We start from the raw sequence: 16,409 nt of genomic DNA, 5'->3' as shown, positions 1-16,409 counted from the left end.
TGACTCATTTATTCTTTGCAGATGATAGCTTCCTCTTTTTCAGGGCTAGTGTGGAATAATGTGGTAAGGTTGTAGATATTCTGTCAAAATATGAGGCAGCATTAGAGCAGACTATTAACTTTCAGAAGTCATGTATTTGCTTCAGCCCCAATGTTCATAGAGATATGTAGATGGAACTCTGTACTTAGCTTCGGGTACACCAACCTTTGGATACAGGGAGGTATTTAGGCCTCCCATCTCTTATTGGTAGGTCTAAAACCGCTATATTCAATTTTTTTTGAAGGATATGCTAATGAAGAGAATTTGTGTCGCTGACATGACTTGATTTCACGGTTTTATATGATGGTTCATGTTAGCCGACCCCGAATCATTTCGGGACTAAGGCTTTGTTGTTGTTGTTGTTGTTGTATATGCTAAGGAAGATGCTTGAGAATTGGAGCTTTCGAAAGAGGTGTTAATTAAATCAGTTTCTCATGCTTTACCTACGTTATGTATGAGTGTTTTTGTCCTTCTAAAATCATTATGTGTTGAGCTGCAACGGATAATGAATTCATTTTGGTGGGGTATGAAAGCTGGAGAAAAGAGCAGCATTTACTAGTTTGATTGGACCATGCTTTCTCAATGTAAAGATGAAGGTGGACTAGGGTTCATGGATCTTCACATTTTTAATTTGGCACTTTTGGAAAAACAGGGATGGAAGTTGATTATAAATCCATACACATTGGCAAGCAAAATCTTTAAAGCAAAACATTTTCCTTCGCTATCTTTCCTTTCTTCCAAACTGGGCAATAATCCTAGTTTTGTTTGGAGAGTTTGTGGTGATCGGTGAAAGTCTTTAACATAGGGGTCAGATGGCGGGTAGGGGATGGGAGGTCCATTTTAGTTTGGATGGATCCTTGGCTTAGCACGGTTGCACAGTTTCGGGTCAATTCTCTAGTGGCAAAGGCACATGATAATGTTGTGGTGGCTGATTTGTTTATTCTAGGGACTAGAGTGTGGGACAGAGGTAAAGTAACATCGTGGATGACATCAGGGGATGCAAATGTGATTTGGAACTCCTTTTGCGACAAACTAGAGACCAATTGATTTGGCATTATACAAGGAATGACACTTACTCGTGCAAATCCAGCTATAAGGCATGGGAGGTGGAAAGGAATCAGGGATTGGTCAACGACGAGTGGAAGCGTTTGTGGGAGATGCAGTTACTCCCAAAGATCAAGTCATTTATGTGGAAACTTGTAGTGGGATGTCTAGCGACTCGGTATAGGCTCGCGGCGAGAAGGATTAATCTTCTGATTCACTGCCCCTTCTGCCACACTAATGTTGAACATGACCCTCACCTGTTCATTGGGTGCGTTTACGCACAAGAATGTTGGAATTACATGGGTGTTGATATGCGAATTTTTAGCTCTGATTATCTTAACGATGTTGTTTTGCAAATTTGTGCTAACCAATACAAAGAAATGTCTAGTGATGTTGCTGTGATGCCGTGGACTACCTAGAGTCAGCAGAATCAATTGGTCTGGGAGGATAAGTTGTTGATGCCTACACTAGCGTTACAGTCATCCTACGATTTCTGGCAAATTGGCGACGGAATCAGAGGACGAGAGTGACAGGCAGGACCAGTCGAAGTACCGCCCAAGATTGGTGGTCCAGGCTAGATAGCGGCTTTGTTAAATGTAATATCGATGGAACGATCTTCTAAGCAGCAACGACGTGTGGTACTTGTGTGGTAATTCGAAGTTCAAACGGTACGTTCATGAGATGTCGTATGTTATTTCCATTTCTTACTGAACCTCGTATTGCGGGGGCTTTGGCATTACGTGAGGCGGTGTCATGGGCTATAATTCTTAATCATGTCAATGTCATTTTTGAGTGTGATGCATTGGAGGTAGTTAGGAGTGTAAATTTCGTTGTGGAAGATTAGTCGAACTTTGGCAATATTATCCAGGATTGCAAAGATTTATTGAGCAACAGACACGATTTTAAGGTGTCTTTTTCTTCTAGATTAGTGAACGGGGTTGCACATGTCGTTGTACGATATGCCATGTTAATGTTAGTGATTTTTTTGTCTTTTACTGATTCCGTTTGGTTGATTGAGTCTCTTTATAAGGACGCTCAAATTCGATTAATGAAGTTCTTTGTTTCAAACAAAAAAGAATAAATTTATCTCTAATGTCATAAATGATATAATTATATCCTTAACGTTTGCAAGTTGAGCCAATTTCACCCTAAATTTTTAGTCATTATTAACGGAACACTCTATAGAGCCATGAATCTTGTTATTTTTAGTCCATGTTTACATCATGTTATCACTCATAGGTAACCTATCACAGAAACATGTACACACATGATAAAAAGAATTAAAAAGTTAAAAAAGATCATCTCGTGTTTTCCACCAAATCAATACACGAGATTTTGTTTTGAATTTGGTTTTAAGTATGTAAACTTATATTTGATCCGTTACTGATTAGTGAGTGGAATGGAGATAATGAAATACATAACCACACAGAGTATAATTATAGTTAGAGTTAATTGGTCAAGCTTGCAAAATGTTTTGAGTATAATTCTAGAGAGTACTTTTGCACTTTATTGTAAAAATAATAATTAATATCGAACTGGGTCCTTCATTTAAATTGAACTTAAAATTGGGGTCCTTCATTTAAATTGAAGTTCAAATTGGGGCTTTCCTATTAAATGAAGGGTGACAATTGTTGCAACAGACTGTCTCCTGTTATCACAGAAGAGATATAATTTTAAATAAAAAAAATAATAAATTTACATTATAATAAATATAAATGGATGGATAAAAACATATTTCTAATTTTACAGGTCCACCTTACAGCTAATATATATTTAATATTTATGGATGAATGAAAATTGGCCAACATATAGTTATAGGAATAATCTATTTTTATAAATTTATTTCCAACTGCTAACCATTAATCTAATTAATACTTTTAGGTTACTGACTTGTGACTCCAATAAATACTCTCCAATAATATTTCCTCTAGAAGTTAAAAAATAAAAATTTAATAATCTCTAACACTGAATTTAATTCAAATACATATAGTTTTTTTTTTTTTTTTGAAAAATATACATATAGTACTTATTTGAGAAAAAAGTACCAAAAAAAGAAAAAATCAAATACATATAGTTGTTATTTGAGAAAAGTACCCAAAATAAAATCAGCTTTGTTCAATATTTAAAAGTTTGCGAATAGAAATTTAAAGTATATTCTATTTATAAAATAAAGTAATTATTACATGGTTAAGTTTTGATTATAAACAACGACAATTTTATTTTATTTAAATTATTTTTAATATTGACAAATATAATCGAAATGGATATTTTACGTTTTTTATTTATTAATTTAATAGTTTATGAACTAAATTGATGTATAAATTTATTTACACCATTGAATATCAATTTTGTAACATGTATTTTCTTAATATGTAAACGAATTTTATCGCTTGGTACAGTAAAACATTAAACCTAGCCGCTAGTGAGAGAAGGTCTCCCTTCTCTCTAGCAGCTCAAATCTTTTCCGCCTCACCTCCTATGCCTTTCTTTCTTCTTCTCTCCCACCCCTTCTAAACTGCCATCTCTTCTCGTCTGCCTTCTTCTCCGCTGCTGTCTCGTTGAGGAGGAAGAAGGAAGCCTGTCTTCCTTCTTCCTCCTCCCACCGTTTTTGTTTTTCTGCTTTCGTAGTTATTTTCCTTTTGTTTGTGTCAATTTTTGGTGGATCCTATATATTTTATCGTACATCTGAATCCGTTTGAACTGCATTTGTTGGCTAAACTTTTTGTTTTTGTAACCTTTTCTGTTTTAGCAAGGACAGAAACGGTAGATCTTATCCGTAGATCACTGGATCTACGTGGTTGCAAAAGAAAGGACTTAGATCCGAAGGTTCAGAATGATTCAAAGGTTAAAGATTGGACTACAGTTGCTTTGCGGCGAATTTGGAGTTACGATCTATATATAGTTCGAATGTTGTTTATGTTTGATGTACCTTTAATGACTTTTTTTGCTTTTAATAGTCATTTTCTTGCCTTCGTGGACTATGTATTAGGCTTAGCCTATATGTATGTAAGGTTTTATTCCTTACTCGTCTCTTGTACTTGCAATTTTATGATTTAATGAAATATTAGCATTTCTATCAAAAAAAAAAAAATATGTAAACGTATTTTAAAAATAAAAATAAATGTTTTGATTGTCATCATAACTTAATAATGTAATTTTAAATACTTTGTTTTGTAAAAAAAAAATATATCTGAGACCACTATTTATAAACTTTTAAATGACATGCATGTGGGATTAAATGCACCATTGGTCGCTGAACTTATATGTTTGTCTCAAAATGGTCAATCAACTTTAATTTGTCTCAATAAAATCACTCAATTATGAGTTTTGTCTCAATTAGGCAACTCTAGCGATTTCAGTGATTAAAAAGTATCGTAATAATGACATATGTGACACGTCAGCATGAGTCAACTCAGATCTCTGACCGAAACAACACCATGACATCCATGTATGTACCATCTTACTATCATGTGTCGATTATTTTTATGAAAAAAAAAAATTAGTTTTTTTTCATAAAAGTAACCATTACATAGCTGTCACGTTTCGTTTCAGTCAGAGATCTGAGCCGACTCATACCGACGTGTCACCCGTGTCATTACTTTGATACCTTTTAACCACTGGAATCGATAGAGTGACCTAACTGAGACAAAACTCAAAGTTGGATTATTTTATTGAGACAAATTAAAGTTGAGTGAACATTTTGAAATAACCATGTAAATAAGGTAAACTACTCACATTTTTTTAGCTTAATACATATATGTTCAGTAGTTGACTCAAAATTTCAACTACATCCCTGAATTTTCAAAAGTTCTAAATGATTCATATTCTTGTCCAATTACATTCAATAACTCTCTATTCTTACCCAATAATTTTTCAACAACCCCCTATTCCTATCCGACTGCATTCATTAAACCCCAAAACTTCAACTGTTTCGTGAACTTTCAGAAGTTCGTTTATTTGACATTTTTTCTTTAACACGTGACAGAGCGCGTCTTCATTTTCGGCAACTGTTAGTTGTTGTTTTTTTTAGTTTGACCTACTTATTTTGGCAGTGGGGATCCACTTGGAAGCAAATTAATATAAAGGCCTACCTTCCATTCTGCATCAAATCAAAACATTAATCATTTGGCAAAACAAAAGGAAAGAAAAGAAAAAGAAAACAGTATGAATTTTGTGAGTCAGAAGAGTTTTATATGTTTAGTGATATTTTGGGGGTTTGTTGTTTGTGATGCTGCAATTACTTATATGAATCAAAAGATTCCAGCAGTTCTTGTTTTTGGTGATTCTGTTGTTGATACTGGTAATAACAACAATATCCAAACTCCTGCTAAGTGCAACTTCCCACCTTACGGCAGAGATTTCATCGCCGGAAAACCCACCGGACGTTTTAGCAACGGCAAAGTTCCCTCCGACTTTATAGGTACTCTCTAAACTTCAATTCTTTTTCTTATTCGAGAAATTCTATTATCATCCCGGTTCATTGGATTATACAATTGTTTTCTTTACACCACTCATTTCAAGTTAAATGATATGAATCATCTTTTTTCGATATTTTCTTTACACCACTCGTTTCCAAGTAAAATGATCTTTTCCATTGGTCCGGTTCATTACACCCTGTCCACTGGAATGGTGGAGTCAGAAAATCCACACTTAATGGGCCGATTTTTACCGTATGACTAACAGGGCAGGTCCTGACAATTTAGGGGCCTTAGACAAAATAAGTAACAATGACCCTTTTAATAATAAAAAATTTATACATAACAAAATAGTTTTTTAATTTTTTTTATTAATAGGGTCTCGAAAAGAAATAGGTCATCCTATATAATTTTATCACTAGTTATATTAAAAAAAATTAAATTTCATATATACATATAAAATCTAAAAAAAATTGGATCCCTCCAGTCCTGGGCCCTAGGCCGGCGCGCCCCGGGCCTATGCCCAGGACCGGCCCTGATGGCTAATGGCGGAGCCAACTTTATGAAGTTGGAAGCCAAGACAAAAAAAATCTTGGCCTCTAGCATATTAAAACTTTATCGTTTCACTGTTTGGGACTAAAAAAATTAAAAATGCACAACCCAAAAGCGTAAACATATTTTCAACGTAGATATTTTTTTATAAGTTCAACGCTAATTTCTTTTTTTTATTATAAATTTCTCAGCTTTCATGAATTAAAATTTAATTCAAAAAAAAAAAATTGATTTTGAAAAAAAAAAAGATGAGTTGAATTTGATTTTAATCAACCTCCCTCTCACTTGATGCTCTATGGACGACTGTCTTATTGAAACCGATGCAGATGTGGTGGTTTTAGATCTTAATCAACATGCCTTCAGGTCTTATTACGGTTTTGTTCTTGATGATGGTAATAGGTTAATTCATTCATTTAATGATGTTAGTATCATTTTTTATAGTTGTTCTGCGAATAGTGTTGTCCATGAATTTGCAAGGACACCCTATTTTATGTCAGGACTGATGGAGTGACGTAACTAGTCCTACAGATTTCATTGTTCAAGCCTTGTATTCTGATTCTATTTAATGCATGGTCTTTTCTTTTCAAAAATAAATAAATAATAATTAATAATAGTAATATAATTTTCTTAAAAAAAATATAGTAATGTAGTTATTTTAAAAAAAAAACAACAACAACAACAACAAAGCCTTAGTCCCGAAATGATTCGGGGTCGGCTAACATGAACCATCATATAAAACCGTGAAATCAAGTCGTGTCAGCGACACAAATTCGCTCCCTCCACTCCGTCCTATCCACTACCATATTTTCCTCAATTCCCAGTAAACTCATATCACTCTCGATCACCCTCCTCCAAGTTTGCTTAGGTCTTCCCCTACCCCTCACCACTATATCCTTTTGCCACTCTTCGGTTCTCCTAACTGGCGCATCAAGCGCTCTACGTTTCACATGGCCAAACCACCTTAGTCGGTTTTCTCTCATTTTATTCTCAATAGATGTGACCCCTACTGTTGTCCTAATTATTTCATTACTCACCCGATCCTTTCTCGTATGACCACACATCCATCTCAACATACGCATCTCCGTCACCGACATTTTATGGATGTGGCAGTGTTTCACTGCCAACACTCCGTACCATATAACAATGCTAGTCTAATTGCCGTCCGGTAGAATTTTCCCTTCAATCTATTAGGCATGCCGGGGTCACAAAGGAAACCCGTAGCACTCTTCAACTTCGACCAACCAGCTTTAATCCTATGAGCAACATCTCCATCTACTTCTTCATCCGTTTGGATAATAAAACAATTCAAATAAATAAAAGACACATAAATTTATGACATATTTTTTTTTGAAACAATTTATGACATATTATTAATGCAAACATTTTAACAACTCAACTAAATTAAAATATTGAAATTATACCCATATCTTTATATAAACAATTATTAGAAGACAGCCAAGGGGCTGCACCAGCCCTATTCATGGATAGAACTAGCAGTTGGAGGTCGGCTCCCGAACCCTGGGCTAGCTCCGTCCCAAAATTATTATAGAATTTCGCAACTAAAAATAATTGTCATATAAAATCTAATTTATTATGGTCGAAGCAGGATTTTTATAATTTGTTATAAATAAAATATTATATATTTATTACGAAATTAAAATATATATTTATTTTTAGTAAGTTATAATTAATTAATTAATAATCTAGAAATTGATATATTATCAGCTGAAGCATTTGGAGTGAAGGAGATATTACCGGCTTATCTAGATCCAAATCTGAAAACAGAAGACCTTCTTACCGGTGTTGTCTTCGCCTCCGGTGGAAATGGTTTTGATCCTATGACTAATGTTTTTGCGGTACATATGCTCTATTAGCCGAATTTTATATTAAAAGCTGATTTTTCTAGTCGCTAAATGATTTTGATTTGAAACAGAATGCATTTACGTTAGGGGATCAACTGAATTTCTTCAAAGAATACAAAGAAAAGATAAAAGCAGCAGTCGGAGAAGAAAGAAGCTCAACAATTGTATCAAAAAGTGCATACATATTGTGTACGGGAACTAACGATCTTCTCAATACATATTTTGGTACTTTATCTTTGCGAGTTGATATTAATTCCTACACCGATTTCCTCATCTCGGCCTTTTCAACTTTCATTAAGGTACGTTATTAAACTCCAGTGCACTCACCTGATTTTGAATGATTCACCGATAAATCTGGACTTATTAAATTTTATCTAGTTATTGACACTATGCATATATAATTGGACCTATTACACGTGTGACCTTATTTAATTAAATTTATACAAGGACATGAAATAAACAGAGTACAAAATTAGGTAACATCTCATTGTCACATTAATTTTTGATGAGACTTGTAAGTTTAATTTCTTCAATTATTAAGGCTATACTTAGATTGCTTCGAACTGTTGATTGTTGTGCATCTCCATCAATATGTTTCAAACTTTATTTAGCTTTTGACTTATTTTAGTATTTTTTTTATAAAGGACGGTCCGACGTGTAGTTTGGGGGACCTTGACCCCGAACAGTTAAAAATATATTTTAGTATGGTGAGGAGGATTTTGACCTGTCAAAATCCCCATGTGACCCCCTTAATCTAACCAGTAATCTCCGTTAAAATTTCAATCCCTGTAATTTTTTTTGGGTTTGCCCTATTTATATTGTGTGGTTTTGAACTTTTATCGGAGAAGTCGATGTTAATAAAATAAAATAAAGTATCTTTATAATTGTAAAGATAAATTAATTACCTCTATCGTTGTCAATAAAGTAAAATAAAAAAAATAGAAGCTCCTCCTATCTTTAAATACTACAGTATTTAATTATATAGGATTTACTAATTAATTTATTAATATATTCTATTAATTTATTTTTAAATAAATGTTATTGTATTTCTTGATGATTGATCTTTAACTGAAGTTCTGGTCACCTGAAATTACAATAACAGTCAGAAAAGGGGGCGGAGTCTGACAAACCCTCTCTAATACTAAAATCAGTGATATTACATAGATTATCAAACTAAAGAAATGAAGTTATATGATTAAGAAATCAGATATCTGGAGTCCTGAAATACCTCTGCTATTTATAAATATTTGAGATGTATTTTGGACACGTGGTGGTTTATGATAGGCCCTATGACCCTATCTTTGCGTGCCAATATATTTGTGAAAGTGATGAGCGTGTGTTTAGAATCCGGCGTTCTGATTGGTCCACGTGTCCCCAAACACTCCTCCGAAGACAACCTTCAGCTATATTAAGGTGCCCAAAGCTTTGGCTTCAGTCAAGCTTCGGTCCAGACTAAACATCATTACAATCCTGACTGGGCTAAGACCCATCTGAAATCTTCGAATCATGATAGATATTTCTAATAAAAGCTCAAAATAACTTAATATCATATCAATAAATAAAAACAGAATGTGTGTTCTATTTACCGTTTCATTTAATTATGTCAAATTAAACAGAGTATTACAAATAGACTAATTTTAAACTAAATATTTTCATTGAAATTATATTAAAGTAACAAAAAATTTTGAGGGATTATCCACCTTTTATCTTCATTTTTTTTAACTACAAATTAAACAAATATATTTTATAATTTGGCATTAGAAAATATTTGAAGGACGAATATATTAAAATTAGAATTTATGAGTGTACTGATATATATGGAATATGATTTAATTGAAAATATAAAAGGGTTTTTAATAGTACTGCAGAAGCAGCATATGTATTTATGAGAATTTATGGTATGTATATAGTATGTCGGTAAAATAGTTTTAATTTAACAAGTTTCCGTACAGCCACTGCCTCTAATTTTCCCAAACATTATTCATGATTGGATATAACAATAATGGGAGTCATTTTTTATTTCCCGATAGTTAATAATACTCCCTCCGTCTTATTATATAAGTCGTTTTAGAAAGTGATTTTTTTTTTTAAATATAAGTCATTTTGGTTTTCCAAAAATTTTTAATTTAGTTTTTTGGTCGAACCATTAAATTTTTTTGTCTTGATCTATGTGTTTTTTAACATTCCAATATTTATTGACCAACCATTACACGAGAGAGTTTTTTTTTAAGTTAACCAATGTAAAATTCATTAATTAGGCTCTATATTAATTGTATTTCTTAATTTATGTGAAAATTTCTAGAATGACTTATATTATGGAAATGAGGCAGTAACATTTATTTTAAATAAATTTATATAGTTAATAAAAAACTTTGTAAATTCACAAGTGAATAAGCGTTTTTTCAAATTCAATGTGCTCTTAACATATTATACCACTTATTGTTGCTAATATCTAGTAGACATTAACTTCACTGTTGTTGCTATTTAGTACACATTAACTTATTTTATTTACTAAAATCATAAAATCAATGACCTTAAAATCGAAAAATTTAAAGACTTGATGATATTCTAAGCAACTCTAATTGTTTAATTTGTTAATTTTGAGGTGATTTACGTATTATTTGGTAAGGAGATGAAAAATGAATGTTTAGAGAGAGAAATCTTCGAAAATAAAAAAATTGAAAAATAAAAATTTTGGTTTTATAGTAAATGTAGTACTAAACAATTTTAATTTTGGAATTTTCCATTTTAAGGTCATTAACGGTTATTTTTATAGTGTCAAACTAAACGATCATCGTTTTTAGTAAACGAAAATCTCAGTCCCCGTTTGAACAAATTTTTTTTTACAGATACTAGTTTGACAAAAAAAAAAGTAAAAGCACGTGAGTTTTTTTAAACCCTACCCTAAATTTAATGTAAATCAATCATTTTTTTAAAACGTGTGATTTGGTCAAATGTGACAATTATTTTAAAATGGAATAAGCAATAAGAAGCAACTAGAAAATTGAGAATGTGTGTGACCATAAAATAAACGGTTTAAAACACTATATGGTCCTTTATCTATTCAAAACGTAGGGTTTTGACCCCTAATATATTATTTGGTAATATTTGACTCCGATTTAGTCAAAATTTCAGTAAGATATAGTTAAAATTAATTTTATTTGAAAATATTATGATTAAATGTTTAATATAAATTAATAGTAATTTATTATGGTTGAAATGACAGGATCTATATGGGCTAGGAGCAAGAAGATTTGGAATATTAAGTATACCAATAATAGGATGTGTTCCATCACAAAGAACACAAAGAGGTGGTTTACAAAGAAATTGTTTTGAAGATGCAAATAAAGCTGCTCTTCTTTTCAATTCTAAGCTTGTCTCTGCTATTTCTTCTCTCAATTCTACTTTATCCGGTGCCGTTTTCCTCTACTTTGACATTTACAATCCTTTGCGTTCTCTCATCGAAAACCCTGCTAAATACGGTAATTCATTCATCTTCTTTACTTTTAATTGATTAACCATTAAGTCCCCTATTTGTAGGGCATTCTCTGTTCCCATTGGGAGAGTCCGTCCGGATAGGGACTAGGAATCCCAGCTACATTGCATCCCTAAAAATAGCAATGAGACGGGAAATCTCCCATTAGAATCCTCGCAAGGCGGGGATAGGATTGTTTTGCCTCCCAGAAGCGGGGACTGGTATCCCCACGCCGTGGAGATTCCTGTACCCGTCCCTGCTATGCCTCCATGGAATACTGGTGGATTCCTTGATTAATTCCATGTTTAACATTTATTTATTGTGTTTTTTTAGAGGTATTAGGTTATGTCAATTTTCTTTTTTATTTCCATCACTCAACTCAAACTTAATCTTATTATTTGTCGTTATACTATGTCAAATGTCAAGAAAATAGAATAAAAGTTTTATATATATTAAAAAACATAATGAAATTGGGAATGGGGATCCCACGAAGACAGGGATTTTCCTGCAAGGTGGGGATAGAGATAAAACTGCTCCTGTTTAGGTTTTGGGAATGAGGAATTCCCAATAGGTCGAGGAGCGGGAATCGAGAATTTAATCCCTAAATATTATATTTCATTGTGGTATTAGTTGCTTACATTTGTCTCTTAAAGTATTCTCATATGTAACATTTAATTCTTCTAGAACGAAAAATTAACTGATTTGTTAAGTTTTGTTACATGTCATAGTTTTTGACATGTGTCACACGTAGCAATTGTTTTACCTTTTACTATATAGACTTAAGGGTCAATAATTTATCATTTACTGTATTTTTATCCAACACACTGTTTTGTAATCGTATTTTAATAATACATTATTTAGATATTAACTTTTGTTCTATTTAACAGTTTAATTCATCAAACATTTGAATTATTAAACAATTTAGTCCCTTATAGAGGGACTAAACTGTTAAATAGAACAAAACTTAAGGACTAAATAGTATATTATTAAAATATGAGGACTAAACAACGTGTTAGATAAAAATATATGGACTAATAAATTATTCACCCTAAACTTGATACGTGGATTAATAACGAATTAATTTTTTTCTTATTTATCCATATATTAAGTCTATATAGAAATTTTTTTTGTCATATGTACATATTACGTGTTAACAATTGTGTTATGTGGCAAGACATAACAAATCAGTTTACTTTTTATTCAAAATAGGTTAAATGTGGTATACATCAGAAAGAAAATGTCACTAAATAATATCATAGTAGATAAATGACAAGATTTTGGATATTACAACCAACGAAATAGACATTTAATCCTTAATTTAAACATAATCAAATGTTTATAATTAAGATTACTTTCATATCCATGCAGGATTTGAGGTTGCAAATAAAGGGTGTTGTGGAACAGGAAAAGTAGAAGTAACACTTCTTTGTAACAGTTTTGATGACCCATTAACTTGCAAAGATGACACTAAATATATATTTTGGGATAGTTTTCATCCTACTGAGACGGCTTATAGAACACTTGTTAATATGCTTCTTACAGATCTTCGGAGTATGCTCTAATATATTTTCTAATAATTCTACTGTAGTTCGGGATCAATTCATTTTATTATGTTAGATCACTTGAATGATCTCATACAGAGTTGTAGAAATTTTCTTATTGTTTAAGATCACGAGAAAATAATTTCATCATTATATGTTATAAACAAATGTTCTAATTAGTTATATTCATCTGCAATGCAATTGCATATATATACCAAAATTTTACATATTGGAGTTATAATGTTGCTTATTTTTTTGCCTTCCATTTCTCATACTTTTCTCTTATGTGATGTGATTTACTTTTTTCTTTTTAAATACGACTGTTATTATGTATTTATATAATTTGTATTTTATTATATTTTTATACGTTTTTTTTAAATAAATGAGTCTTGTTAACTTAAATTTGAAAGAATGCCATCGTTAACGAAAGGAGATGAACAGACACACCCTCCGCGAACAGTCCTGGAACTAACAGTCTGAACAAGACAGTGAGTTGTTGAGTTCGATGAACGATTAACAAAAAAGATCGAACAGTTATCTAAATCCTGTAACAAAGGCACACAATTACTAATAAGCAGGAGACACTACCATATGATTCCTAACTAGCCGAGGAAATAAAATAAGATGGAGTACCAAACCCAGAAATCAAATCCAACTATCTAACCGAGCTAAAAAAATTCACGGCATAGAGTATATTAGCTTCATGCCCCTATCATTGAGAATCGAGTCAATGAGTTGCCTATTCCAACTTCCATCCGAGCTAGCAGGTTAATAACCAAGCTTGATGGTAGTAGTAGAGATATGGATTGGATGGTTTAGAATTTTCTAAATCGGGAGGCCACGATCTCTCCCAAATACGGATTGTTTTTCCATGACCAACTTTCCACAGTAATCCCCTTCTAAGCACCTCCCAACCCGCTAAATGCTCCTCTAAATGTAAGATAGGTTATGAAAATCTCCGCCTGAAGAAAATGGGAATTCGGAAAGTAACGAGCCTATCATACTCGAGAAATCAGAGATTCTGGGTCTTTAAGCATTCACAATCCTTTCTTCGCCAACAGAGCCAAATTGAAAATGGTCAGATATTTGAGATGAAAGACTAAGGTGGAGTCAAGAAAATCTTGGGAATGGATATTGTACATGACATAGTAGTTGGTTAGTTATATCGCAGCCAAGAAATGTATATTGAAAAAGTCTGAGAGCTTTTGCATGAAGAATGCAAAGTCGGTGTCTACTCCATTAGCATGTCATAAAGCTTTTTGATATACCGTCACCACAATCTAAAGAAGAGGGGAACTACATGGCGCATGTCTCCTATTATAATATGATCAATAGCATGATGTATGTTATGGTGTGTACTCTTGCTGATCTGGATCAAACAGTTAGTGTGGTTATCTAGTATATTTTGTGTCTTGGAAAAACTCAATTAGGAAGCACTGAAGTGGATATTGAGGTACCTACGTGGAACTTTTAATTATTGATTCAAACTATGCAGGAGATTTGAATAAGCAGAGATCATTGACGGGTTATGACTTTACCCTTAACGATACAACTATCAATTGGAAGGCTTTTCTAAAACATACGGTTCCATTTTCAACGATAGAGGCAGAGTGCATGACATTATTTAAAGCTATTAAAGAAACAATATGACTGAAAATTTTACCGGCTGAACTTACAATGGATCAAGAAGTTGTGTATATTAATTGTGATAGAGAAAGTAATATACATTTGACAAAAAATCAGATGTTTCATGGAAAAATAAAGCATATTAACATATGATATCATTTTGTTCAAGAAATGGTGAGTGAAGGGAAAATTCCAACAAAAAGATTCGCACTTCTGAGAATCTGGCTCACATGTTCACTAAACCTATTCCATCTACCAAGTTCGAGTTGTATAACGACTTGGTAGTATTTGGAGCATGATGATTGTCGTCCTAAAGGGCAAATGGAGATGAGGGGCAATATTTAGTGAGGAGACTAATATTAACTATTATCAATTTATAAAGAGTAAATTGAAGAAACCCAAAAGTTTTGTACTAAAAACAATTTCCACCATATATGTCATTGTCTTTAGATGACTTACGTATTCAATTTGTCAAAGAAATGGATTTGGAATAAATTTGGTAGGTCCGTCAAATATAGACCATCTTAAGCAATCTTAAGCATGCATGTGAATAGGTTATGCCATGTTTTTTTTTTTTTTTGTCTCTATGAAATTTATGTCTTTTTGGCCTATAAATGGACAAGTTTAAATGGTAATATGGCATTGGTTATCACTAAAAATTGAGATATTAGAAAATATATATGATACAGATTACTCGCGAACGAACGATTAAACTAATCGTAAATTAAGAAAGAAGTTTTTCCCTAACTCAACTTCCCATTGATAGGCATAAAACTTTGCTCTTAAAGGAGTTGTATTTTATTGATTGATAAAAAAAGATAAGTATCCTTACAAACAATAAGGTTTAAGTACCTCCCATAATTTAAAGATAAAAAACTTTAATACCCTAACTAGGGTTACAAATCATAAGTAAGTAATAGGGGTAAGGTGAGGTGAAGTGGTTAAATGGTATAATGGTAAATAGGTTTAAATGGCAAAACAGTAAATAAGAGAGAGCAGCAATTCTGACAGTATTGCTCTCCTTGTAGACTAAGTCTTCTCACACGGCGTATGAGAGTAGTGACATGTCGTGTGGCTGATTCTTCTAGCCGCCCAATGTTCGACGAACATCCCTCAAGGCTCCTCTTCCAATAGGTCATACGGCGTGTGAGTAATAGCCACATACTATGTGAATTACCACTTTGAGTTCCAAAAGCTCATCAACAGTCCACAAGTTGTGTGTCCCCAGTGACACGTCGTGTGGTGTTTTCCTCCCAATCCCTTAAGGCTCCTCAAAATAGATCATGTACTCTTACTAAAAAAAGACAGTTCTCTTGTCACCAGTATGAAAGGTTGAGTTGTTGAGTCTGGTAATATTTTAAGTGTTTAATTTGATTATCAAACTCAAGGTTATCAAAATCGGCCCGGTCCGTCTGGGTCAACCCGGTTCAACCGGACTCGATAGGTAAAACGGTCCGGAGGTACCTAAAATATGCTAATGTTGAAACCCGTCAAAAAACCGTTGAACCAGCCGATTGAACCGTCAAACTAGAAACTCGGTCACGGTTTTGCAGGTCACAACGATTTAGTATATTACGTTAGAAAGTTAAATAAAAATAAAAATTATAGTATTTTGTGAACATAAGTAAATCTTTGGTCCTTCCGGTTCTTTGCTCCTGTTCTTTTTTACTTAATTTCAGCATAAGTAAATTCAGTTCAGTTCAGTTCAGTTCAGCAGCATTCAGTTAAGTTCAGTTAAGTTCAGTTCAGTCAAGTTCAGTTAATTTAATTTCAGTAATTATCATTATAATTTATATTTAATTTATAATTTAGTATTATTTATATATAATTCATCATTATTTATTATAATTATAAC

At 32.7% G+C, this 16,409-nt stretch overlaps 1 protein-coding gene across 1 annotated transcript; it reads left to right on the top strand.

Annotated features, from left to right (window-relative positions):
* Window positions 1-5,200: 5,200 nt before the first annotated feature.
* On the top strand, window positions 5,201-13,166 carry LOC136208358 (GDSL esterase/lipase EXL3-like). Its single transcript, XM_065999203.1, has 5 exons — window positions 5,201-5,503; window positions 7,776-7,906; window positions 7,984-8,211; window positions 11,139-11,394; window positions 12,756-13,166. Exons 1-5 carry the CDS (start codon window positions 5,248-5,250, stop codon window positions 12,947-12,949), a joined length of 1,065 nt encoding a protein of 354 aa, XP_065855275.1. The 5' UTR covers window positions 5,201-5,247; the 3' UTR covers window positions 12,950-13,166.
* Window positions 13,167-16,409: the final 3,243 nt, after the last annotated feature.

The sequence above is a fragment of the Euphorbia lathyris genome, chromosome 10 (assembly GCF_963576675.1).
Source record: "Euphorbia lathyris chromosome 10, ddEupLath1.1, whole genome shotgun sequence".
In the NCBI taxonomy this organism is placed as follows: domain Eukaryota; kingdom Viridiplantae; phylum Streptophyta; class Magnoliopsida; order Malpighiales; family Euphorbiaceae; genus Euphorbia; species Euphorbia lathyris.
Note: the sequence above shows the minus strand (reverse complement) of the source record. Positions and strands in the feature narration are given on the sequence as shown.